Source organism: Pezoporus occidentalis, unplaced genomic scaffold (assembly GCF_034315485.1).
Source record: "Pezoporus occidentalis ecotype Australia unplaced genomic scaffold, CSIRO_AGI_Poc_V1 ctg72, whole genome shotgun sequence".
Classification (NCBI taxonomy): domain Eukaryota; kingdom Metazoa; phylum Chordata; class Aves; order Psittaciformes; family Psittacidae; genus Pezoporus; species Pezoporus occidentalis.
The window spans coordinates 2716226-2743574 of record NW_026916072.1 but is presented as its reverse complement, the minus strand read 5'-3'; the positions used below and the strand labels follow the sequence as shown (position 1 = coordinate 2743574).

The 27349-nt window shown below is 49.0% G+C and overlaps 1 protein-coding gene across 6 annotated transcripts in view; it reads right to left on the bottom strand.

Annotated features, from left to right (window-relative positions):
* Window positions 1-557: 557 nt before the first annotated feature.
* The window catches only part of GLCE (glucuronic acid epimerase), a 41405-nt gene continuing 14613 nt past the window's right edge, over window positions 558-27349 (bottom strand). For 3 of the 6 annotated variants that reach the window (XM_062601726.1, XM_062601727.1, XM_062601724.1), the window contains 3 exons: window positions 7891-8441; window positions 6682-6927; window positions 558-4146 (listed from right to left, as the gene is read on the bottom strand). In XM_062601726.1, the coding sequence (XP_062457710.1) occupies window positions 3122-4146; window positions 6682-6927; window positions 7891-8428 (1809 nt within the window). In that variant the 5' untranslated portion in view covers window positions 8429-8441 and the 3' untranslated portion in view covers window positions 558-3121. Of the gene's footprint in view, window positions 4147-6681; window positions 6928-7890; window positions 8442-16546; window positions 16877-27090; window positions 27114-27349 lie in introns of those variants that run through there. The other 3 variants (XM_062601729.1, XM_062601728.1, XM_062601730.1) reach the window with 3 other exon arrangements.

Genomic DNA, 27349 nt, shown 5'->3' with positions numbered 1-27349 from the left:
TATAAATATATTTATTAAATATATATATTAAATATCACAGAAACTCAGTGAGATGAATTCAGGAGAATCCCAGCCTGGTTTATGTTGGAAGGGACCTTAAAGCTCCTCCAGCTCCAACCCCTGCCACAGGCAGGGACCTCTTCCACTGGAGCAGCTTGCTCCAAGCCCCTGTGTCCAACCTGGCCTTGAGCACTGCCAGGGATGGGGCAGCCACAGCTTCTCTGGGCACCCTGTGCCAGCGCCTCAGCACCCTCACAGGGAAGAGCTTCTGCCTAAGAGCTGAGCTCAGTCTCCCCTCGGGCAGGTTAAAGCCATTCCCCTTGGCCTGTCCCTACAAGCCCTTGCCCAAAGCCCCTCTTCAGGTTTCCTGCAGGCACCTCAAGCCACCAAACTCTTTAACCCTGTTTCCATGCTTTCCACCTTCATTACAATTAAACCCTTCTGGGATGCTCTAAAAGGAGCCATCTCCATCCCAGCAAGACAGCAGCTCACGGGGGCTCACCTGTGACCATGCCCAGGGCAGAAGGTACCAAGGGGAAGAACGAAGACGCCCCATGTCCGTCTTAAGATAGAAAAGTTTATTTTACAGTCTTATAAAGCAGCTTTACATGAAGCACAAACAAACGTTGAGCCATTTACTTTGTATAGAAACATAGTAGAACCTTTCCCGCTGCAAAAAGTCATGTCTGGCTGGATATAAAACTAACGTGTGCACATTGTGCTTAAACTGCAAAGTCTGTACAGCTTTACAAAGGACTACCCTTCACAAGAGCATCCTGTAAACAATTTATTGCATATTTAACACATGGTGGATACCCCACATGTAAAAAAGGAAACGTAGAAAAAAACCTAAGGGACAATTACAAGGTGAATGAAAATAGCAGCTTTCAGTGAATGTCTTGCACAATGAGGGAAAGAGCACTGTCACACTTGTACACTTGTGCTTGTGTGTCACTGGGTTGCACGTACCCATGCTTCCAATGAAGTCTATGTACAGTAAACCCCAGGGAAAGACTAAACAGGGCTTAATCCCCAAGGGCTTTGTCAGTTTGAGCCTGAAAACGGAGGAAAAAAAACCCCAAATTAAGTGAATTTGATGAAATTATGGGCACCAATGTCCAAGAATCCTCTTCCACCGCACAACTGAACTAAAAGCAGTAACAGCAGAAACCCCACGCTACCTCTCTTGGGTGCTGCAACCTCTGGTGGCGGTTGCTTGGAGTTACACGAGTGCTAAGACCGACAACAACGCAATGGAGCTGTTAAGGATAAGGTGGTTTGAGAACACGATGGTGTTGGCCCGGCCAACCCACGCTTCTGAGCTCACCCATCCAACAGGGTCCGGGCTGACCCGCACCGTAAGAGAGCAACACTGCCATTCTCCAACTGGCATTCATTGAAACAACAGAACAAGGAAGTGCTGGCCTCCATAAGGCACCAAAACCATCTCTTGAGCAGTACCCAAAGAGCCTCTCTAGATCCTCCAAAGCCAAACTGGGCAAAAGAAGGAGGAAACGTGCGGGAGAAAGATGCTTGTGTTTGTCAAGGAAGCACGTTCTGGGGTTCGTGTGCGTGTGTGTGTGTGTTCACATGGACGTAACAAATTCACCTCTGCTACCTTTGGTATTGAAACTTCTCCTGTGAGAGCCACTCCTGCAATGAACTGACACGATCACAGCATGCATTTGCAAAGATCAAGTAACGAAACGCTTGCGTCTGCGAGAAACAAGAGACAGCATCAGAAAACAAGGAAAAAGGAATCACGACGCCCATCGTCCTTGTGCCCAGCCTTCCGGGGATGCGAATGAGCTTCATCCTCAGCGTGAACGTCTTCAGCTTAACCCCCACCTACATGTACAACATGTAACAGGATCAGCCAGGACACTGCCCGCCGAGAAGGCAGAGGAACGGTGGGTGTCAAGGGCTGCTGACCAGGAAAAAGCAAGCTCCTGGTTTCTTCTGCATTGCCACGGGATGGTGGAAGCATTTGGGTTTGGATGCGTGTATCGGGTTATTGCACGGGTCCCCTTGCTCGCCTGGCAGAGCCACAAAGACAAAGCCCACCCCGAAGCCACCGCTGGAGATGCAGCGGCCCCTTACACCATGAGTAAGACAGTACGCAGAGGTGAAACTTGGTATTAAAGCACAAGTGGAGCTGGAAAGCCCTCTTGGGGTGGTTTTCCTTCTTAAAATGCTTGATTTTGAACCTCAAGCAGGTTAAAAACGAAAACCACCCTCGGAAACCCTTCATTCATCCAACCGAGCTTCCTGCACGCTCCTCAGGGAGCTCCACATCACACCCAGCGACTCGGGTCTCCCGAAGAATGAAGTTGCCAAAGCTCAGAGGAGCCTCTCAGGCGTAATTAAAACCCACAGCACAAACCACGGGGCACCAGGATGAGAGATCCCAGGTGCCCAGGCGGAGGTGACACCAGCAAACCCGATGGGTGATGGTGAGTTGGGCTTTACAGCAGGGGGTGGCGTGGTCGCAGGCTTTGTGGCGTCCCACCGGGTTGTGCTTGGGTGACGGGACTCTGAAGCCTGGCACGCGGCTTGAGTGGCTGCTGTCCCCACGTCTGTGTAGAAACCATCCAGCGTCAGGACCTCCACGCTGGGGGGAAGACCACAATAATGGGTATTTTCACCCCAAGAATAGGACCTGCATTAAAAAAACACCTTTAAAAAGATACACTGAGCACCACCCAGGCTGTAAGTTGATACACATCGACGGCGTTACATCACATGCCCTGCTCCACCGTAGACACAGATAACCCCATTTTAAGAGGCCATGGACTAACGCTTCAGGCAAGTGCTGGACTTCAGAGACCTGTATGGCTTCTGCAAATGTCTTCCTAGTAAAAGGAAAAGAAAACCCCAACCAAAACCCACCCCCAAACTCAGGAGCACCCAAGGGCTTTGCTTCGCTGTGGAGCGCTAAGGACAGGCTGAAGCTTCCGAATCCATCCGACCCAAATGTTTTCACACTGGAATGCAATGATTTCCCGAGATCAGTTTTAAGGATCACTTCTTTGAAACGGTCCATAAAAAAAAACAATCAGGATGCCACCTCGGACACTGCAGCTCCGGGAGGCAGCAGGACCCAGGGGTTTGGTTGTGAGCTCTAGTTGTGCTTCGCCCGCCCGCCTCGCAGGTAGCTCTTCCACCGCTTGACGAACTCCTTGAAGATGGGCGACTCGTCAATGGTGCTGAGGAGCTGGAGCTGGTTGATGTGGGTGGTGTGATAGTCCCAGCGGGCCAGGTTGGGTGCGGTGCCGAGCATGAAGTGCCGGAGGTCGTAGATGGTCCCTGACCCGGTGTCGTAGAGGGGAAGCATGGCCTTGAGGGAGTCCATGCCCCGCTCGTAGAGGACCCGCGCCTCCTTCCCCAGCTTCTCCCCAGCCGTTTCTTTCAAGTCATAGAGGCCGATTAAGGAGTACATGAAGCCATTGAGCACGAAGGAGCTGGGGGAGGTCGGGTACTCCTCGTACCAGTCGTGCCTGTTCATGAAGACAGCCTTGACGCCGCGCTGCTCCGACGGCAGCTTGTACGGCGCCGTGGCGCGCAGAGCCGAGCTGAGGAACGCGTGGTCCTTCGTCAGCAGGTACGCCCGCACCAGCGTCGAGATGGCCTGGCCTTGTGCCATGGCCGAGTACCAGCCCGGCTCCAAGGACTTAAAGCCTTCCCCCAGCTTCCTCGTCACCATGATGGGCCAGCCACCCCTCTCGTCCTGGTTCCTCACCAGCCAGTTGCTGGCAGCGAAGAAAGCCGCCATGTGAGCAGTGGCCGAGATGGTGACGTTGTCGAGGAAGCCTCTCCCCTTTGCCACCAGCCTCACCACTCTCTTGGGCATGATTTTGGTCTGCTTCACAGCTTTCGTGTTGGAGAGCCCGACGCCTTTGCGCAGGTCGGTCACCAGGTCTCTGGTGAGGGTGCTCCAGCTAGTCCTGGGGCCGATGCCGTAGTAGATGTCTCGGTCCTTAAAGGCGATGAGCTGGTTGTTGGAGACGTAGTGCACGGTGAAGAGCTGGTTCTTCTCCGTTGTCTCGAGAACCACGGAAACGCTCCCGTTTGTGATGAATTTGAGATCAAAGGAAATGATAAAATCTCGGGTGTTCCCAAGCTGCAGAGATATCCCCTCGGTACTGTCTGCAAAACAAACCAGGAGAGCCTTGTTCAGTGCTACAGCACTCGTTTCTCCTAAGCATTTAAGCTCTGAAGTGCAGCTTCCAGAGGCAACCCCTCTTACCAGGCGGGATCCAAAAGCTTTTAGGGCAGCCCATCAATAATTCAATCACTCTTTCTGTGCACATTCATGTATTATTTAATTAAGCACAAAGTGAATCCATGAGCAAAGGCCGACTCCTTTGCATCTTACATTAACGCGCTGCAGCACTTGGCTGCCGAGCAGACGTGCCAGGGGCTCCATCGACGGCTTTAGCAGATGCTTCTGGTACCTGATTGATGGAAGAGGGTAAAGGACACCAGAAGATCCAGGGTAAGGGAAATGGGGGGTTCTTCCTGCTGCCTGCAGCTGGCAGGACACAGGACAGGCAGAGCCAGACTTATGGGGCACATCAGCGTGACTTTGTCTTTCCCAACCTGACAGTTATAGAATCATAGAATCATAGAATGGTTAGGGTTGGAAAGGACCTTAAGATCATCCAGTTCCAACCCCCCTGCCATGGGCAGGGACACCTCACACTAAACCGTAGCACCCAAGGCCTTGTCCAACCTGGTCTTGAACACTGCCAGGGATGGAGCATTCACAACCTCCCTGGGCAACCCATTCCAGTGCCTCAGCACCCTCACAGGAAAGAATTTCTTCCTTATATCCAATCTAAACTTCCCCTGTTTCAGTTTTAACCCAATACTCCTTGTCCTATCACTACAGTCCCTAATGAAGAGTCCCTCCCCAGCATCCCTATAGGCCTCCTTCAGATACTGGAAGCTGCTATGAGGTCTTCACACAGCCTGATTAGTTTAATGCAGTAAAGGAAGAAAATAATATGGAAAGACCGATGCTAAAGTATTTATTAACCTCTGCGTTGGCAAAACTCAGTTTAATTAAAAACCATATAAATCTAGATAAAGCTCCCAGGCAATGCCACAGAATAAAACCCAGTGTTCTCTCGCAGGCTAGATTTTAGACTGCAAAATCAACTTCTCCCCCCAAAAGCCTCTGTATTTGGCAGATCAAAGGGCTAATTAGTTTGTAAGGCTGCGTGCAAATCCTGTAGCTTTGAAGGCACAGAGGGATGATGAACACTTAAAGACAGGCATCTTCATTTAACAGCTTTCCATAGGGTAAAACTCTCCCACGCAAAGCAATTGTTTCCCTTCTGTACAGCACCCATCATTTTGACCCAAAGTCATATTTTCCAGTCTTTTAAAGCAAAAGCTTCATTCCTTTGAGCTCTGGAGATCAGCATCTGCTTCGGGAGGAGAAAGCAAGCGCTTTGCTACACATTGTGCTCCTATGAAGAATCTAATTAAAACAACCCCCACTCACAATTCCTGTCAAGTAAGTTTCATGGTTCCCTGTAAATAAATGCTTGTGTGATAAGGAAGGGAATTATAATAGAGAGGAGGGAAAAAAACAGAGCTTTGAGAAGAAAGGCTGCCTGTTGTTTGCACTGCCTTGAGCGCCTGCAAATCCCTTACTTAAGGCCATCTAAGACGAGTGGATGCAGCCCATGGCCTTCGAGCCCTGCAGATTACTCTGCCATCAATAAAGGATGAAGAGAGAATACATAAGAGATCTTTTAGCCTTCTCTCTCCCTGTATTTATCTACTACAAAGAGACGAGAGTGTTCGACAGCTCTTTCCCTGGAGACCCAGGCCTAAGGTGCCAACTGAAAATTACTTCATTGTCTTTTTAAGTAATGGACTCATTAATTCTAATGGGTATTGATTGAGGAAAAACACAATCCCTGCTTATTAATGAGCCTCTCCTGGCACAAAGGAAACTCGCAGGAAATAGTGAATTTCCCTGCTAAGTACGAAACAGGACATGGTAAATGGAAGAGATGGTAACAACGCATCTCGAACGGCTGCAGGGGATGGGGAGCGCCTGTGTTCAGTCCCACATCAACCCCATTCCCCCCTCCCTAACCCTCTGCAAATACCTACACACCATGGGGGCAGCTGCAACCTTGTTTAAGGCAACTTGGGTTAAGCAGAACCAAGACCTCACATTCTGCAATATCAGTTGCATCCCCGTGAAGAGAGTGATGCCAGGTCCAACAGGAGAGCTGCACGTGCTGAGCTGGCTCCAGGCTGAAAATAGACCTTATCTCTCCTCTGTCAACATCTGCTTATCACACGTCAGTGCTATTTCCCAGCTGCACAACTGGTTCCTCTTTTTCTACTTCTTTTGTTGCTGCTATTCTGAGGCAGGAGCTGAAAGGCTCGGGAAACGTGACTGCAGCTTCTCACTGCCCTCCCTGTGTGCATCCACCCATTGGGTCACGGAAGTAGTGTTGGGAAAAGCAGTGATGGGGAGGAAAGAGAAGACAAGACAAACTGCAGAGATACAGGAATGAGGTGACGTTCTCAGGTGAGCTCTCAAGGATGAGGAGTCACGGAGGGTAAAAGAACACACATTAATCCCATGTACCTAAAGCTCCCCAGGCACCATCTGTGCAAATCAAAGGCTTTGCTGCCCCGCTGGGGAGAACCCACCTGGAGCGATGAACTGCTTGACACTGGTGAACTTGGCTCTGTCAGACACTGTGGACAGGGAGCAGCCTTTGGGCACCGTCCACTCCGCAGACCTGCTGGCTCTGTCCTTCTCTTCGGCTGTTTCATACACCTCCACGTGAGGGGGTTTCTCGGTCAGGTTCTTACTGTAGTGACTCAACCCGTACTGTGCAATCTGGATGGGGTAGAAATAGCCTTGAGGGCCCCACTGCGTGGACAATGGCACACCTGCAAGAGAAGGAAAAGGGGGACGTTATCAGGAGGCTTTCAAAGACCAGCGCTTGCAGCTCTGCACACTCCTCCTCCACAGCCCATCGCTCCTTTACTCCTAGCAAGTGGCATTCCCAGGCTTCACCATTAGCTGGGCTCAAGGAAAGCCGTGTTCAAGGAGTGAATTGCTCCCTGGTCAAAGCAAAGCAGATTTGAGTGGCAGAGGAAGTCCTTATCGTGGTCTCCCATACATTCTCATTTACTGAAGCATCACACTTGGTTTAAAATACATTAAAAAAAGCCCTAACAGACGTTTTTCCCCATGCCCCAGGGACCACTCAGTCTCCAAACGATGTTACATCCAACATGATCCCTTTAACGCCACATCAATCTTTGCAAATCAAGTGCATGTGTTCCTGCTGGATTTGGGGAAGTTACTTGATGCTAAAGGATCAATTCACCCCGCATCCACGAATCCGCTCCAATTACCTCGGCTCCCCCAAGAGCACTACAAGCACAGTCTGCAGTGATGCCTGCACAAACCAGCCAGGCTCTCTCCACCCAATACCAGCACAAAATGCCCCAGTCCTTCCCCCCAAAGCTGTCCCTTGTCTTCAGAGGCACAGCTCCAGCCCAGCTGTCCTTGGGATTAACCCTCCTCACACAACTCGCTGTTGTTGGTGCCCTGTAGCAGAGCACGCTTCTTCACTCTTAATTCTGTGTTAAGGTGAGTTAGATTTAAGAATCTGCATGACCCATGAGAATCCCAAGCTGGTTTGTGTTGGAAGGGAACTTAAAGCTCCTCCAGTTCCAACCCCTGCCACGGCCAGGGACACCTTCCACTAGAGCAGCTTGCTCCAAGCCCCATCCCTCGAACACTGCCAGGGATGGAGCGTTCACCACTTTGTGTCTCACATGATGGCAGCAAATATTAGGAACCATTTCAACCATTAAAAAGAACTTAAATAACCGGACACAAACCTTCAACACCACTTATGCACTTCACTCTGTCCCGAACCTCCACGTTGTAGCCCTCGAAGGACATGAAGACCCCATCGGGGTGGTAAGGTGCTCGCTGTGTGTATACTTTGGAGTAGCTATGAGAGAATTCAAACCTGTCATAACCATCGTACTGAGCAATTTTCCCATAAACCTCAAAGTATTTCTCTACCCAGCTGAACGGCAGGAAGACCTCGTTGCCTTCCCTCCTCCCTTTAACGGTGTGCTCGTCATTGATCAGACAGTCTATCTCCTCGTACTTCAGCCCCGGGCCTTTGTTGAAGCCCCCTGCGATGGGGGGAGCCTTCTGCTGCTCCTGGGGGGATGCCTCCTCGCTCTGCTGCCGGGCCAGGTCGCTCTCGGAGGCGGCAGCTCGGCGCTCGGGGCCGGGCAGGCTGCGGGGGAACGGGCCGGCTCTGTCCGAGGAGCATCGGTTCCAGAGCAGCACCATCACCAGGGTGAAGAGGGCGCAGATGATGATCAGAGTCTTGTAGTTGACCCGAGCTGCCAAGCAACGCATATTCACACCATACCTGCAGGACAGAGAGGGGAGAGCTGCGTAAGGAGTGGTGCTCACAGCCACAGCTCTTGGAGCATCACTGAGGGCCCCATGTGCACACCATGGTAGCGGTCGGTAGGAAAGGGACAGGCAGGAGCACGTAGAAGAGAACTTGGGTTTTCCCAGTCCTCCATAAGCAACCAGATCAAAAGGTACCAAGTCCTGATTCACCTCCTGGCTGCGACAACGCCACCGAACGCAAAGGATGCAAAGAAAAGGTGGCAATCACAGGGCAAACACTTCTACATGAAAAGCTTGATGACAGCGACCTGCTCGGCAGCTCTGGGAGCCAGAACAAACCCTCAGCACAGCACCAGCGCATAAGGGGAAGGGAAGTCCTCAAGACAATGTCATCACCACCTACCCAGCACCGTGGAAAAGGGATTTGCAACAAAACAGCTCTACAATCCAAACCTGAAGCCTGGAAATGCTCATAGCTGGCTCTGAAGCTGAAGTCACAGAGATACCTACAGGAAAAGGCAGGGGATGGAACCAGCGGCCCCAAGCCATGAGCATCCTAGAGAAGAAAAGGAGGGACTGGGAAAGTATGGGACCGCCCTGGGGACAGGACCTCTGCAGACACGCGTGGGGACTCGTGTTGTGGTCCCCAGGAGAAGGCAGGAACTGTGTAAACCCCCCTTGGGATCTTTGATTATTGCTTCTTTTTGTGAGATAAACCTCCTGGTGCACGAAGCACCTCCAAGACCGGTGCTACAGCTCAGCACCTTACCTTAGGAACAAGGATACAGGTGTCAAAATAAACCCAGCAGCTGATTTAAGCACACTTGCTCAGAAGAGCCTACTTTCGCCACAGCATCATGGAATGCTTTGTGTTGGAGGGGACCTCAAAGCTCCTCCAGCTCCAACCCCTGCCACGGGCAGGGACCCCTTCCACTGGAGCAGCTTGCTCCAAGCCCCTGTGTCCAACCTGCCCTTGAGCACTGCCAGGGATGGGGCAGCCACAGCTTCTCTGGGCACCCTGTGCCAGCGCCTCAGCACCCTCACAGGGAAGAGCTTCTGCCTGAGAGCTCAGCTCAGTCTCCCCTCTGGCAGGTTAAAGCCATTCCCCTTGGCCTGTCCCTACATCCCTTGTCCCAAGCCCCTCTCCAGCTTTCCTGCAGCCCCCTTTGCAGGACTGTTACATGCTCTCCCTCCTAACACCTCCTTAAAGGGATGATTCCTTCACATGACACACGCATCGCAATGAAGTTTTAATCCCATCGTTTAAGTGCAGCCCCATCCGATGCCCCCAGGGCCAGGCAGCTTGTGCAGCCCAGGAGGCTTCAGCAAGGACCCCCTAGCTCTCAGGGGTAGCCTGGTGCTCAACAGGAGCTAACCACACAGCAATTAAAAGGAGTTTCCCCTCCAGTCCCGCCCCCCTCTTTTTAAATGGAAATAATCAGTTACCTCTCCCCAGCTTGATGCTGCAGCCGCACTGTAAGCACCATCTGGTCATTTAAAGCCGGACTTTCAAAGGCAAGTGGCGTGTTTTCCGAGAGCCCACTCTGCTACAAGCTTTCAGAGAACATAAATTTATGCCTAATGGTATTGTTATGGAAATGCTCACAGACGAATAAATCCAATTTTCTGCCTCAGCAGATCATTTTTAGTGATGATGCTTTCGGGATGACCTCAACAACTACGCCCCGCTCCCTTCACACAAAAGGGGTAATTCACTTTTAAGCAGGGAACAGCATTGCTGACACACTTCACCCCTGCCTATAAAACTCAGGATTAGTTAAACCATCTGGATTACCAGGGGATGCGGATGGAGGGAAGGGGAACACCATCACCATAGCTTTTTGCATCCCTGTTACCATCGCTCCATGGTTTTAAAGACTCCAGAGCTGCAAAAAGGCCCTGGCTGTGTTACACACAGCTTTGATTTCATTTTGGTTCTGCTGCTTTGGATAAACAGACAACTGGGAGGGTGCAAAGTGTTTCCTATGCTGGCCTGGCAGCGCCAGGGATGAGCAGGAGATGCTGCAGCTCGGGTCCAGCTGCATCCGCGCTTCCTGGCAACGCTGCTGAAATATTTAGTTCTTATCAAGTATAAATGAAGTGAAGAGGACTCGGGGAAGCAGAGTATTTTCAGGGAACCGTGGCATTAAACATCACCAGTCACTGAAGTATGAGTGCAGCAGAGAGGCTTATCATGTTAAATGGATAGATGGAGTTTTATTCAACCGCAGAATAAAAAGAACTGGGGTTTTCAACAGCAAAAAGAGGTAATTTAAACCCACAAAGGGCCTGTGGTAAATTGGTTTATTCCCCTGCTGCTCTTATGAAAAGGATTTCATCATACCCTACTTAAAAGATTTAAGGGGTTCAACACAGCAAAGTAGTTTCAGGTTATGAAGTGACACATAGACGAGACCCACAGTTGTGTTCTCCTCATTTGGCTGCAGGATGCACTGAGCCTCTCCAAAGCACCAAAACATCTCCTACCTCTGTTTCAAGACATAGGCTGCTCATCATAAAAGCCAATCCTTACCCCTCAAGTAACACTGGAGCCACAGGTTTAAAAGGGAAAATACTTGTCAGAAGCCTGCCTAGGATTCCTTTATTCCTGTGCTGAATCACTGGGCTCCAGGAATGGATGCACCACGACAATGCAAATAACCTATACATTAATACTTGTGTAGTTTGACACTGGTTGTGCTTACGCAGCTGCTGTACAACTCACCACAGAAATGATAAAATGCAATGAAATGGCATTTCCTACAGAGCAAGCAGGTTTTTAAACACATCCCAAAGCGAGGATGCAATCAGAGAAACTTAGAATCATAGAATAGTTAGGGTTGGAAAGGACCTTAAGATCATCTGGTTCCAACCCCCCTGCCCATTCGAGTGAGATGTCAAGGTTTGAGGCACTGGGTTTAATGTAAAGAACAAGTGGGTTAACTAAAAACTAAACCTCACTACTGCAGCTTTGTTAATGATGCCTGAAAAAGGGACAGATCTTGGAACTCCATGCTGTGAATTAGGAATCCAGAGTCCCAGCTGTGTACCCGAGTGACAGATTCAGTTCTGGTGCTCAGTTCTTACATAAAACCACATTATTCACATGCTAAAAATACCTCTCTCACCAAGTCCCTCCAAGACAGAGTTTTTGATCTGTAAAACTGTGTTGAATGTATTAAAAGGAAGAATTTCTCTCAAGCCCAAGCCACTGACAGGCTCCTGTGTACCCGGCCCAGGAACCATCCCAGTGCCTCATGTGGCATGGCTCAGCTTCACAGCCCAGGACCAACACAGAGCCTCCTCTCCTGGATACAAGCATCCACTCAGGGCATTTAGGCCTTTGGATGGGGCTTGGAGCAAGCTGCTCCAGTGGAAGGGGTCCCTGCCCATGGCAGGTGGCTGGAGCTGGAGGAGCTTTAAGGTCCCTTCCAACCCAAACCATTCCACGACTAGGCTTTGTCCCCTTGGAACAGGGTGCCCAGAGGAGCTGTGGCTGCCCTATCCCTGGCAGTGTTCAAGGCCAGGCTGGACACAGGGGCTTTGAGGAAGGAGGGAGGGGAGGATGCACTCCAAAAGCCCTTCTGCTTTCCCAGTCTCCATCGACAGGATGTGATGAATGCATTTCAAACCCAGCGGTGTGGAAGCAGGTAACCTGCAGCAGAACTCAGACTTACCAGCCCCATCTGGTTCCAGATAGCAAGACCGAGGCACTGCAGGCTATTAACAAGTGCCACGTTCCGACACTGGCCACAGCAGTTTGCACAAGAGCTGGTGCATTCCACTCAGGCAAGTGGCAAGAATCACTTACAGCTCTCCAAGGTCCCATCGATGCAGGTTACCGGTGACAGTGGGATGAATGCAGGCAGGAAAACCGCTGCTGGCCATGCATGTCTCTTTATTTTTAACCCTTATTCCCATTTCACCTGGGTGGCCCCGACACAAACTGCGTGTTCAGAGAAGCAGTGGCTGCGTCAGTGCTGCCTTGCCTGGGTTTTTGCTCACACGACATGGATCAGCTTTTAATAAACCAGATCAATGATTCTCCAGCCAACAGAGAGGACTCACATTTGACTTGAATTAAAAGCCCCCCAGGCTGCATCACGTGCAGCAAGAGCCTGATGTCCACAGTTCTGCAGCCACCCTCCTAGCACGAGCAAAGAGCAGGGTTTCAGAGAATGGTTTGGGTTGGAAGGGACCTTAAAGCTCCTCCAGCTCCAACCCCTGCCACGGGCAGGGACCCCTTCCACTGGAGCAGCTTGCTCCAAGCCCCTGTGTCCAACCTGGCCTTGAGCACTGCCAGGGATGGGGCAGCCACAGCTTCTCTGGGCACCCTGTGCCAGCGACTCAGCACCCTCAGAGGGAAGAGCTTCTGCCTAAGAGCTCAGCTCAGTCTCCCCTCAGGCAGGTTAAAGCCATTCCCCTTGGCCTGTCCCTACATCCCTTGTCCCAAGCCCCTCTCCAGGTTTCCTGCAGCCCCTTTAGGCACTGGAGCTGCTCTCAGGTCTCCCCTTCTCCTCTCCAGGCTGCCCCAGCCCAGCTCTCTCAGCCTGGCTCCAGAGCAGAGCTGCTCCAGCCCTCGCAGCAGCTCCATCTGAAGCTGGTTCAAGATCCTGGACGTCTTCCTTAACGAATGAGGAAGGACTCCAGAACCACATCACTGAGTAAGTTCCACAGGAACTCGGGGGTTGGCAGCAAGTTAAAACCTTCACGTTGAAATCCTCCGTGTTTAAACAATAATCACCAGTAAGTTGGCCACGGAGCTCCGGAGGTCTCTGTGCCATCTAAACTCACCAGCTCCCTGTTTGCTCAGCAGGAAGACAGGCAGCGTTTTCACTTCAGACCAGGGATTCCTGCTGAATAGAGATAAGCCACCTATTTACTTTGAAGCCTCTATGCCAGACTAAGCTATTTAACACAGAGAGAAAAAAACCCACCCTGAACAGTGACTGCCGACGTGAGATAGATTAAACTCGGTATCTGAAGAGCAGACACTGCATCACTTAACAAAACACAGCAACAAGACTGAAACTTCAATATATACCCAGCCCTAAATGTTATACTCGGCTACACCCAAATCTCAGGCATTTTCAGCCCCTGTTTCCTGCTTATTACACACAGCAAAACACTCTTTAGGCTGACGTGAGCTGGAAGCGGGGTGGAACCGTGACAGCTCATTGGTGCGATGGGATAGAATAAAAACACAAAGAACTCAGGAACTGATTTCAAATAACTGTAGAAAATGCTTTCTGATAACTGCAGTGACATCAACCCTTCACATCCTTTGCCAAGGCGTAATTATGTCTTCAGATGGGGTATTTATGAATGAGCAGAACGCTAACCTGGCCCCATTGAGCCAGCCTCGCTCTTACTGTTTTCTATCTGCTTTGCTCAGCGCCTGTGTTCAGTCAGTATTTAACACCCAGCACATTGTCAAGATTGCTTGTTTTCTCCCTTAAGCACCAGCAAATCACAAGAGCAGGAATGAATCCATCCACCGTAACTGAAGCTCGATTACCAGCCTCGCCACCGGTTCTTTAGCACAGATTTACTGCCTAATCCTCACCACTTCCAGAGCTCCAGCTGGGGATGATTACACAGAGAGGATCTAAAATACAAAGTGAAGAAGCCACATCCAAAGCTTATCCTACAGTTTTTCAGTCCAGTTAGAGCCTAATACAGTTTTATTTGTATCAGCATATTATTAAGCATCAAAGTCTGTGGCTGTATCATATCCTAGAATGGTTTGGGTTGGAAGGGACCTTAAAGCTCATTCAGTTCCAATGCCCTGCCATGGGCAGGGACACTCAAAGAGGGGAAGGAAAGACGCTGAGGCAGGACAGGGAAGAGCTTCCCAAGACCTCATCTCGATCTCCCTCTCTGCCTAAATTTCCTTAACACAAGTTAGAGCAAAGCATTTCCCCAGACAAAAGCAGGATTTCAGTGACTCATGGGCCTCTGAGGGTCACGCAACCAGAAAGGTTTTATAACAGAAACTGGGAAAAACACACTGAAAACCAGCAAAAATCTTGCACGCTTCATCGCAGTGCAGGGGACAAGCTGCTTCAAGACTCGACAGGGCCAGCCTAAGCCCTGCTTTCAACAGGAGGTGGGGCTAGATGATCTCCAAACGTCCCCTGCAGCATCAGCTTTTCTATGCAGCCACAGTAAGATGCCCAGCCTTAAGAGAGTGCATTGATGGCTCCACACGAGGACATGGAGCATTGGAGCAAGGCCAGAGGAGGCCATGAAGCTGCTCCAAGGGCTGGAGAAGCTCTTCCCTGTGAGGCGCTGGCACAGGGTGCCCAGAGAAGCTGTGGCTGCCCCATCCCTGGCAGTGCTCAAGGGCAGGTTGGACCCAGGGGCTTGGAGCAAGCTGCTCCAGTGGAAGGGGTCCCTGGGTTGGAACTGGGTGAGCTTTAAGATCACACAGAGGCAGCTCTCTGTGTCCTTTGCCTTCCTCACGACCCGGACAATAACGCTGCAATATCAAGCAGCCAAAGCTGCACGAGCTTCCTTCATTCCACAACAAACCTGTTTATTTTGCTCCCAGCGTCCGCTCCGAGAGCCCTTTCACATGAACAGGAAAGGAAAACCTTTTACCCTGGTGCCAAGAGAAGCAGCTCTGTGACCCCGAGTGTGTTAGACCCATGACCTCCTGCTGCCCAGGAAGCCTCAGGTTCACTCTGTGCTTTTCCTTCCCTCCCTCCCTCCCAGGTTCCCTCCAGGAATTCCCACTAAAAAAATCCCGATTATCCAGAAGAGCAGCATTTTCTCCCTGCCATTAAGCAGCCCGACACGCTCCCCGCATTCAGTGGGAGGAGAGAGCAGTGTTTTCTTTCCCAATGGGGTACCGCAGGCAGTAACCGCACGGACCGAGATGGAGCCACTTGTGCTGCCAACTCATTACAACGCCTACAAGAATCCAGTACAAAGTGGGCTCCAAATTACAGCTCCGACAGCTGGCAAGCATTTGGCATGACTGCTCGCATGCAGCCCTCAACCAAAAATAGAAGAGCCCTTCGAGCCTGAACGCTGCCATCATTTAAAGAGAATGGGCAGGAGCGCTTGGGGAGGGCACACACCTCGCCCCAAAGAGGACACAGCTCCCAGCAGGCAGATGAGCTTTGAAGATGTGGTCCAACATCTTCACGAGAGCACGGCTTTGTTTGGGAAATGCTTCGTTAAGTTCTGCACTTCACCACAACTTACCTTCCACCGAGTGATGGATACGCAGAGCCCGCATCCAGCAGCGCTCCAAGAGGCAGGGTCACAGCAGCAAATGCATTAGCAGTTCCCCCCACGCGGCTTCTAAGTGCTCCCCTGAAAGCTCCACTCTCTGGGAAGCCCCAAACCCCACAGCTTTGGTTCACTGATGTTTACAGCTTATTTTTGGCACAAACCACTTACAGCCATGCTCCGGAGGTACAAGTTGCATCGGCTTTTTCTTTCACTGTGCAGAAAGCGGAGGTTAAGGAAGTAACACTGCTCATAGCAGAGAAATAAATAAAATCTGCTTGAAATTCAGAGGAACTGGCTAAAAACACCTCATTTTTCTTGCTTAGCAAACCCTGACACTCCGTGCAGATGGTGCTCCAGGAAGGAATTACTGATGGTAGTTACTCAATCGCAGAATTAAAGGTTCCAGGAAGATTCTGCTGCTTCACCAACTCAAAGAGAACCAGGATAACCATAAGTAATGCTGCTTGAAAGCTGCAGTAAAGGGATTTTGCCAGGAAAGTTTGAAGCTTCGAGTATAGCTTTTCATGGGTACTTTCTCCTAGAGCCCACTTAAAAAACTCACTGGAAATACTATGAGGAAAGTGCATCGTGTCATATATTAGTACTGGCTGAACATCAATAGTGGCAAACACAAGCTAGGCAGCAAAATAAAGCATAAAGTTTTCCATGCATAGTGGTCTGAAGAAAAGGGAGAGAGGACAGAGACTCCCTGTGATGGCCACCTCTGGGTTTCAGAGCTTGGCTTAGATGTACAATGGCCACATAAGCCAACGTGATGGGCATCAGAAGCATCTGGATGATGCCGAAATGAAGCAGCATCCATCTCCAGCCCCACTTCTGAGCTGTCTAAGGATCAGCACCCAAAAACATACACACCAGGTCAGGGTGTCCAAGCTGTAGGGAACAGGGTCAAGGCTCCCAGGAGCAGGGTCTCCAATCCATGAGATGTCTGTTTCTGAGGAGAGGCGCTGTTTGCTTCTCCTGGTCCTTCACATCAAGCTCTGTCTGGGACTTCAGCCTCCAAATAACAGCCTGTCCTGGCAGAGTTTATGTTTAGACTCTGGCATTAACCCTGGCAAGTGCGTTGGCAACCTTCTGCTTCTAGACTTTTCCATATTCAGCACAACAGAGATGACTCAGAGGCAGCAGCACCAGTGCTGGGGAGCCCCCGATAACACAGATCCTGGTTTATTGAAGTTCCCCACAAAGGCTGGGCTGCCTTTTCCGTAAGGCACAACAGGAACTTCAATTCTGGCTTTCAGAATAGAGCCCTCAATGCATGTAATAAGGTATGAGACAGAGCTATCCTTTTCTCCCACCTTTTGCAGTCCTACCTTTCAGCCCCTTCGAAGAGCTGATGAAAAAGGAGGGCGGAACAGAATTAGAAGTGATCTGAAAACACGCTGAAAGCTCCTTGACAGCAAACTGCTTTGGCTGCAAATTACTCTGCATAGCTCTGACAGTGAACTATTTACTTTCAAGCTCAGGAGGGGGTGACCATGAAACACCCAATAGATAAATAAAGTTACCAGGGAAAGGTCGGAACCGCTGCGATGAGAGAAAAGGTTTCCAGAGAAGATTCCTCTCTTCAGGAAGAGCCGTGGCTCAGCAAAGCAGGAAGAACCACTGCATGGGCAGACATGGAGTATTCCTGTCCCTGGCTCCTTGTTCTGCTGACTTCCAAGGGTCTTTGGTTCTTCACTTCCAATAAAACCAGGATGCGCACCTACAATCACTGCGGACTTGTGTATCCAACACAGGGTCAAGCAGGGTTTGTGGCTCTGAAATCCTAGCAAACAAATGGAACTGAATCAAGCAAACCAGCTTTTCTTTGTGGGAAACAACTGCAAGATCTTCAGACTGCTTGTTCAGGGAGATAAGAGCCACAATGCCCACCTGGCTTCGGAAAAGCACCCTCCTCTCTGCTCTGCAGCTCTATTCGGGAAGGCCAGGGCTGAGTTTTGCCAGTTGGAGCAAACAACAGAGTCCATTTGTAAAGACAGCAGGAAATACCAGACATGAACATTGTACTGCACTGCCAAATTCCTCATTTTTGAGGCTTTTTTTAATGTCTATCCCTGCCTGGAAAATAAATTCCATTTTACAAGCATTCTATCCCCATATTTAAGCACCAGGATCTCAGTTCTCCTCCTATGTGTAGATAGGTATATACATGGGAACAGCTTCTAAGTTGCAAGACATGAAGCAAACCTCCTGCTCTGCACTTCTGGGGATGCAGCCAGAAGCATGATCCACTTTGGGTACCACATCAGGACATGGGTGATGCAGAGTGCAGCAGCAGGGATGGATGCACAGGCACATTCCCTAGTGCTCTCTTCCATGTATCATCTATCCCACATCTCCCCAGAGGCACTCTCTGTGCTCGGATATCAAAACCAGGAGTGACAATCAAAGTTATTTGGTTGATTTGGTTTTTTTAATGGAATATTTATGTCATTTCCTGCAGCAATCAGTTTGATTCCATCCCAGTTTAATGGACTTGAGCAAGTTGAAGTGGTTTGTCCTTTGGAAAGGCAGCCTTGCAGAAGGGTGTCCACACATCCCCTACAGAAAGTCCTTTTCTTCATGTCGTTCACTAGTAAAGAGGTAATAATTGTATTGAAATAAGGAAAAACAACTTCACTGTGCTCTGTGCTTTACAACATTTAGAAGCAGTTAATGGAGGATAGATGTTACGATAATGGCTCTATTCAGTTTATCCAACAGCTTGAAGTGGAAGCTTGTAAAGTTGCTTTTTGTGGCAAAAAGAGCTCTGGATGCATTCTGCTGGCTGCATCTTTCCAGTCTGTGCTTAGAACTCAGGTTAACTCACGCCTGACCCAACAAAAAAGCACTTAAGCTCTCAAACTCTCTTCCAAAGCACATTTCCCTTCTCCAGCTCAACCTCAGGACATGGTAATTCAATCCTGAAAAGAGCCTCAGCCTTCCAAGGAAAAAAAGGTGTGGGGGGGATTTTCCTTCATCTGGATATCCTGGAACATAAGAAATAGAACACCCTGGCAGTGCTCAAAGCCAGGCTGGACACAGGGGCTTGGAGCAAGCTGCTCTAGCAGGAGGCGCCCCTGCCCCACGGCAGGGGTTGGGACTGGATGAGCTCTAAGGTCCCTTCAACCCAAACCATTCCCTGGTTCTATGAATCAAGACAAGCAGTTCCCAAAGTGCTCAGGAGTTTTGGCTGGTCCCTCTCTGGACATCAGGCCTCTTGTGACTCGCCCTGATAGCACAGAGATGCCCCAAGCCTATTCTGACATTCATGAGCGCACAACACAGCCTGGTTTTGCTGCCTCCTGCCACCTTCCCATAATTAGGAGAGGGACCGCTCTGCCCCTGCTGGGGTGAGGGAGGTTTGGATTCCGCTCTCCGGAGCGGCTGTGACAAAGAGGGAACCCATGGTTTCTTCTCTATGGAGAGAGAACGGGCACCGGCAGCGCGCCCACAGCATTCCCACGCACCGGCCTGCGCTCCCCGGGCGGGAATGGAGCCGCAGCTGCACTGAATTGCTTCTCACAGGCTAGAAAAAGAGATGAAACGGCTCCAACCTCCTTGGGTTCACAATGGAGTCTGAAGATGAGGCTGGCGTAATTCCCATCTGGATAGAAAAGGGCTTTTGATAACGCTCGTGTGCGGGAGGCAGCTCTTTGCCTACATGCAAACCCCTCCGTTTGCCAGGGAAGATGAGCAGCTTCCCCATCCCTTCCATCACACCCTTGCTCTCTATATGGCAACTGTAACGAGCACTGGACCAGTTCAACCGTACTGATAAAAAGAGCTCTTATCATCAGGTTAACATGAATATCCTGATTATACACAGCCATTCTTCCTTATGGAACTCTGCTCTCCATCAGCCTTTGTAAGTAAGACCTCCCCCTGCCTCCATCTCAGTCATTAGGGGACTGAAGATGCCTCAACTGCAGTTGCTTTTACTCAGGAAAGAAAAGGATGCATGAAGAGACAATGCTCAGCTCCAAATGCAGCTTTACAGTCAGCCTTAATCCAAGGGGAGTCTCTAACAATCTTTGGCTCCACTCCTCAAGATAGATTTTAGCTGTTCTTCCTGTTGCAATACACCAAAGTATAATCTTCCAACAGGATGCTCACTACTCTTTAACAAGTGGCACTCCAAATTCTTCAAGCTCTAAATGCTGGCAACCCACAGAATAGAAAGCTGCAACCCAAACTCCTTGCTCCTGACAACATAATCTTCCTGCTTTTCTTCTTGGGATCAGTACCATGCAAAAATCCCTGGAGTCAACCCTAGTGTCTACCAATATCATTAGACAAGACATGGAAAACGGATACTTCATGTGTTTCAAGAGAAGTAACTGGCAGTGGGATAACCTCGATCCTAACAAGCACAGACTGATTTTGGTTTGTGGCTACACGATGGTTTCCATTTCCTCTACGGGCTCTTAGCTTGATTGGATTAACTCTAGCTGCAGGCCCTCCAGCAGTACTCCCAGTTGGATTTTCACATGAAAAAACACAAGGGATGGGGCTCTTGGAGCTGCTGTTACGCTGGGGTTGAGGGGTTTAATACCTTCAGTGCTGCCAGGATGGACTAAACATCATGCAGCCATTAAGGACTCTCAAGCTCAAGGATGCTGTGATGCCCCTTGCAGCAACCATCTCTCGTTTAAACTATTTCAGCATATACACAGCTGCTGCCATTAAATTCTCCTAAATAACTCTCTTCCCTAACTGCCTGTGAACATCCCAGATGAGGTGAGCCGGACCTGGCTGCACGTAAGACTCCTGGGCCCATCCAAACCCTTGCACCCATCACTGTGATCACCTGGCACATGCATGTCACCATAGGATTGGGAACCTGGTGCTCAGTCTCCTCTGCTTTTTAAAAAACCACATATTACAACAGGGTGAGTAACTGAGGAGAAAACTACTGTCTCCTTCAGCCAAAAACACCTTTTCACCAGGAGCACGATCATGCTCAGCAATCACAGACCCCGACCTCGATACTCCCACCAAATACTTTGAGTAGCCCCAGTTAAATCAGCAAAGATGCATCTGATGCCCTCTGAAGACATCAGAGTACATTGTCACAGAAGCTGTGCAATGTAAAACCCAAGATTTACCTACTACTCCTTATAGAATTCCACTTAAGAGAAAGCAGCCATTAACATATAACGAGCAGGAGAGGCAGTTCTGTTATTCAGTTGTTTTCCTGCAGAAAGAGGCCACGATTCCCTCCATCTCCCCTGGCGCTTCAGGTAAAAGGGAATGATTTGGCATAGATGTGTGGTCTTTGATCGCTACTCTGAGACTGAATCTAATGGACCACAAACTACCAACCTCTCCCTTGTCGATAAATAATGTATGAATATATATTCATACACACAGATCTAATGCATGGGACAGCAAGTCAGACCCAGCAGAGAACTATCCTCCTCTTCTCCCAGACAGGTTAAATCATCGCTCCTTTATGCATCCATTCCTGCTGCTAAAAGCAGCTCTGGTTTGTGGCTTACCTGTTCTTTCCGACGCAAGTTCTGCAGCAGGAGGAGTCGATTTTCCTGTTTTAAATAAGCTGCTGTGAAACCTCAACAAGCCCAAAGCCCTCTCTCCCCCACAAAGGTAGGCAGCACCACTACTGCAGGCTTAAGAGGGAGGGGGGGGTTCAAGGTAAGAAGGAACAAACAGGAAAGATGCAATCAAGCTATTCTGGGGAGAAGCAAAGCAAAACCCACCCCCAAACCCTTTCATAATCCTTCTGAAGACGAACCCAATTCCACATGGGCAACTTCCAAGTGTGACACGTGGCCACTGAGGTGTCCATGACTAAAGTGATGCTCTCGTTTTCCAAACCCACACATTTTCCAATGACGGCAAGCGTTGCCTTAAAGACACCAGGGCAGCAACTTAACAACCACACAGAGGATATGCTCCAAAGCCAAGACAAAGGTTCCAAATGCTTAAACTGAACACAAAATAAGGACACAAGAAGGTCCTCCAGCAACCCAGCTACACGACAAGCATCGACCTTCTCTCTCCTCTCCACGATGTCTATTCTAAACTCGTTGATGGAGGAAGGAGGGAAGAAGATGAGTCAAATATTACCTCCTGATCTGAAATACTTTTCTTTAGGTTTCCTAGAAGAGCTTTTATTATTAAAGCAAGAAAAAGCACATTTTGCAGCAGCAGCTCCTAAATCCTCACCTAAGCCCACACTGCTGTACTTCCACCTATTTTTCCATGATTATAAATACCTGGGTTTGCTGCACGCATCTCAGAAAAAGACTGTATTTCCAGTTTTAAGCTGGCAATAGAACACTTTAATATCTTGGTTCAACCCTCTGATGATAGTGTTTTCTGTTAAATCCTGCTGATTCACAGTGAACAACCAGCACTATTTGCTACCTCCCAGAACAGCAGGAATTGCAGATGCTCAGGTCACTAGGAGATACTCTAGAGAGCAAAAGCTTGTAACTACTCTGCAAATAAGTTAAATTTTAAGTGTTTAAGATCTCTGCCTCTTTGAGGGAAGAGGTTTTACCAAAATGACAATATCTTCACCAAAAAGAGAAGCAAATAGAAACGCTTTAATCTCAACTAAATAGACTGAGAAGCTTCAGCACTCAACGTGCTGGCAGAAATCTCCACTTGAAGATGCACTCGGAGCCTTCACGACCATCCTCCTGGCTCAGACACTCAGCTCAGTGCCACAAACGAGAGCGTTCACAAGCAGCACGAGCTGACCTTGAAACTTCACTCCACACAGAGAAGAAAGCTTCAGTGCTTGGGAGGAGAGCAAGCACAGCAAAGCCAGCGCTGGTTTCTCCTGCTTCCCTGCTCACCAACTTGCAAAGAAGACGAAGGTAGGGCTTAAAGGCGGAGAACAAGCACGAAGAGGAGAGCTTTATCAATCCACCTTGTCACAAACATAACGACTGCTTTATAGACAAGTTATGGCTACCCTGCAATGAGGTCATTAATCTAATGAAAACGTATCAAGAAAAATGCATTGAGACTGACAACAACGCTGTACCTCCATCATTAATCCTGACCATATAACACTGCTGTGGGCAGAAGAGCTGTTAAGAGGAAGACACTTAAAATCACTCCACAGATGGAAGTCATCACGTCACTGTAAAAATGGTTTATTAGCAACACACTTGAAAGCATGATCTGAAACTTAACAAGTTCTTTAGTGCATATTTGGGGCTTTGTTGTTGGGCTGCCCTGACACATAGAGCCCTGCAAGAACCGGCTCACAAGCGGGTGGGTTTCAGTTCTGAACGACTGGTGAGGGCATTGCCAACACATGTCTGCAAACACGCAAAGATCCAGTTAGCAATGAGCACTGACAATGGTTCCGCTGATGACACTGCTCACGCTGAACCCATTCAGCGGCATGCACTGCAGCAAGAGGCTGCGCACGCAAGCAGGATGAAGTGATTCACTGGGGCTCGGTGCTAGCGGCTTTGCTGAAAACTGGAATAGAAAGAATGTTCAAAGTAAACGTTTTTAAGCAGAAATGTATGCAGTTAGCATTCTGTGCAGAGATAAGCACTTCCATTCTGTGCATATATAAGTGTTTCTAGTCTATGCGTTATATACGTTGACTAGTAACGCAAATCAAGTGTTTTTGAAGAGGGCAGATTTAGAGTAGACATTAGGAAGAAATCCTTTATTATAAGGGTGCTGAGGCGCTGGCACAGGGTGCCCAGAGAAGCTGTGGCTGCCCCATCCCTGGCAGTGCTCAAGGCCAGGTGGGACACAGGGGCTTGGAGCAAGCTGCTCCAGGGGAAGGGGTCCCTGCCCGTGACAGGGGCTGGAGCTGGATGGGCTTTAAGGTCCCTTCCAACCTCAGATTTGTTAGCTACAACCATCAGGACATGTAAGCAGGCTTCCTCCATTAATGTAAGTTGCTGCAGATCAACGAGTGCTATCCAAAAGCATTTCTATTTCAGCCAGAGCGAGGGCTGCATCCCAGGAACGCACTTGTGAGGCTTGATGTTGTTAGACGGCTGCAAAGACAAAGCATTTGCTTGTAAAGCAAGAGGGACAAAATGCCATTAGCAAAGCTGCCAGAGGGAATACTAATGCCATATTCATCTCTGAGAACTCCTGGTGGCGGGATCTGCCTACTCGAGTGGTTTCTGGTTCTCAAGAGTCACTTGCAGAAGACAAGGGAAACCCAATTAAGGGAAACAGCAGTATCTTTGTCAAAAACCAGCAAGCAATTAAATCTCCCCTACACATGGCAACTTGTATTAAAGCTAATTATTGTACAGCGGTCAATGTAATTGCAACTCAAATGCAACATGGCCCACGTAATTAGTTGGCACTAATGGAAGCCTCCTAATACAACAAATGCACTAAAGGTCCACCTCAAGAACGCTTCCTCGCAGTACCAGGAAGTCGTGCTACTTCTCTTGCTGAATTTAAAGAGCACTTTGCCGAAGAGACGATGGATGGGCATCCCCCCTTTCCCTGATATCAGAGCCCTGGAATGGTTTGAGTTGAAAGGGACCTTAAAGCTCATCTAGTTCCAGCCCCCAGTCATTGAAATATATGATAGATCAAGCAACCTACACAGACTTCATCCTAATTGCTGCAGCTGAACAGTTACCACTGAAGCACAAGTAGAGTTAAGAAAGCATCACAGAATTATTAAGGAAAAAGCTAATTTAACAGCCAGCTCTGGAAACATTAACTGAGGCCATTGACAAGGACGAGAAAACTTCACAGAAGGGCATCAGCCTCCAAGAATAATGTAGAACACCCTCGCTGCTTTGGAAAGGCAATATTGACCTGGAGGTGTGGCATGGAAGACAGACCGATGCAGAAGTTGAAGACATGGGTGTATTGACCGTGTGGGTGCAACCAGCGAGTTGCTCCTGCCTGTAGTGCCCGGGCACCTCTAGTAGTGAGTGAGAGGAGTGAACAGGCCAGCAAAACATCCTGTTTTCATCAATATTGTAAAGGTTTCTTGAAGTTGTGCCCACACATCCCCATTGCCAGGAACAGAGGCTCCTCCTAACGCTTCTTGAAAGCAACTGTTCAATATTGAAGCAGAAAAATAAAGTTAATCCTAGCTTCTTCAGGATGCTACAGGCTCCCTTCCTCATCTACAGAGTCAATGCATTCACTCTTTATTCTCTTTCAACCCCATTGACAGCCTATAAATTATTACTTGATATTGCAGGGCACCCAGAAGCTCCAGCCAGGGTCAAGGCGATGCACTACAAGAGAGACACTGGCTCCAGAAAGCTTCAGTCCTGGGCCAGCAAAATACCAGATGCTAAAACGCTCCCTGTTTGTGCAAAATAAACTGCTCAGTCTATGTCAAACGCTCCTCTGCTGCCGTTTCCCCTGGCAGATTCATTATCAGTCCACCCCGATCTTCTTCATCCTATTAACTGATGCACTGTCATTTAAAAAGTATTAAATACAGCACGCTACCACACTTGAAAAATTGAATTAATTCCTGAAGGCAGGAAAAAAAGGGCTTCAGAAAGCAAGGAAATGTCACAGACTATGTTCTTTACCACCCTCCCCTCTATGTTTTACGCCAATACTGAACTTGGGGGCAATTAATATCCGATACAGCTCTAGCAGCAGCAAAATAAATATCAGCATCTCCTTCAAACCACTGTTTCGTACCATCCATCACTTCCAGAAGCACACAATCAAGGCAGGAGTCAATGAAGAACTCTGCTTTTTCTCCAGGATTCAATCTAGACTGCTTCTAAATATGGATAATGCCCAGACTACATTCACACATTAAAGCTTTGTAGATTGCCATCAGTGCTTCTGCGGCTTAATTTCATCTGTCCCTCGCAATTCAGACCTTCACTACTTCCACCCTAAAGGAAAGAAATTGCAAAACCCCACTCCACTTTAAACAGAAAAAGTCCTGATGCTCACATAAGCAGATTGCTAAGCGTCTTTGAGAGGATATATATTTAAAACCTGGCAGCAAAACTTGATTCCCCCACTAAGCAGGAGCATTGTCTCAGCTTCTATTGCCTCGGTGTTCATAAAAACCATGTTCTGCCATCAGTTAAGCTTGGAAAAGCCAGCGAAGAATGATGAGCTTGACAAGGCAAACAGCTCACGAGTAGATGGGGGGAATACAGCGAGTGAGAGAAGAGTGAACATTTTAAGCAATGATAAAACCCAAAGCACCACAAGGGATTCATTCAGAGTGTTTGGTTTTCATTCCAGCTGCACAGAGGATAGAAAGCCCGGTGCAGGAACACAAAATGGATGCTTTTTCCCCCCTCATTTCCAAAACAAGTTGGTCTGTCTGCTTAAAAACTCATCTCCTCCTCCTGAGTGAGGATGTTAACTGCTCACACAGATGCTGCCTGCTGCTCATTCAAAAGTAAGGAGAGAACCTCAGACATTCTGTGCCCTAAACAGCCCTGCTGCCCCAAGTAACGGGCAATGACAGATCCCATCCACCAGCACAGCCACGTTTGCACAGCCAGCTCCAAACCCACCCCAGCAGATTCACAGGAGCACTCACCCAGCCTGGATGGATTCAGCAGCCAGAGCCTGAACAATGGAGCTCCCCCATTCCAGATTAAGCACAGCACAGCAGACTGTATTAATTACCAGGCAGAAGTTTAAAGTTGCCTTTCATCATTTGGAAATGCTTTGAAATCACTTGTCTGGTGTAGCAGCTCCGAAAGAGCTTTTATCTTCCAGCTGTAACACAGGAGGCACCGGAAAAACCCAGACAACATTCTCTGCCTTCCAGTTCTGGCATCTCTGCCTTTGAATCTCCTGAAGCACAGCAAGAGAGAGAATCCCAGACTGGGTTGGAAGGGATCTTAAAGCTCGCCCAGTTCCAGCTGCCTGCCATGGGCATAGACTCCCTGATATATGACAGGGTGAGATAGACAACAACTAGTAAAAGAGCTGGTTAAGTAGAACCTCACTTGAAAATTCAGACTCATAGAAAGCCCAGCTTCAGTTTAATGCCTGTATTTTATACAGCATCCAAAGGCTCCATGCTAGTCCAACAGGTTAAAAAAAGCCTGCCTCTTCTGCACTACCAGCTCCTGCTTAAAGCATGGATAATTATATATAGCATACAAAGGAAGGTAATTAACACACTTCTCACCTAAAAACAAACAGCTGAGCTAATGGCATGCCTGTTCTCACACATCACCTTCCCCAGGATCCGGAATAATTCACCATTGATACTTCCCAGGCACTCACACTGGAGTAATTTAGGGATGCCATGGTAACATAACTACAGCTCACCACGTCTCACCTTTCATGAAATCCATGCAACTATTACCTCTCCAAAGTGGGATTTTCACCACCTCCAGCCCATAAGTCTATGATACGATTTGATGATGAGTCTATGGTGATTTAAGCCCCCCCCCCCCCCCCCCCAGCATCCTTCAGAAGTTGCCAAGCTCACTTACCATCAAACAGGGGAAAAAAGCCTCCAAAAACCAGCTTTTAAGCATGAAACCCCTTCAGCTGCACCACGAGCACCACTTCATCCCCTCCGAGCACCACACACACACACACACACACACACACACCCCTGGAGTCCCAGCACGGAGCAGCCCAGACCTGGGTCTCACACACACCTCCCACAAGCACACAGCCATATGCCTCCTGCAGCTGCGAGTTATTAAATGGGATGAACATTAACCATTTAGGCATCGGTGGCAGGCT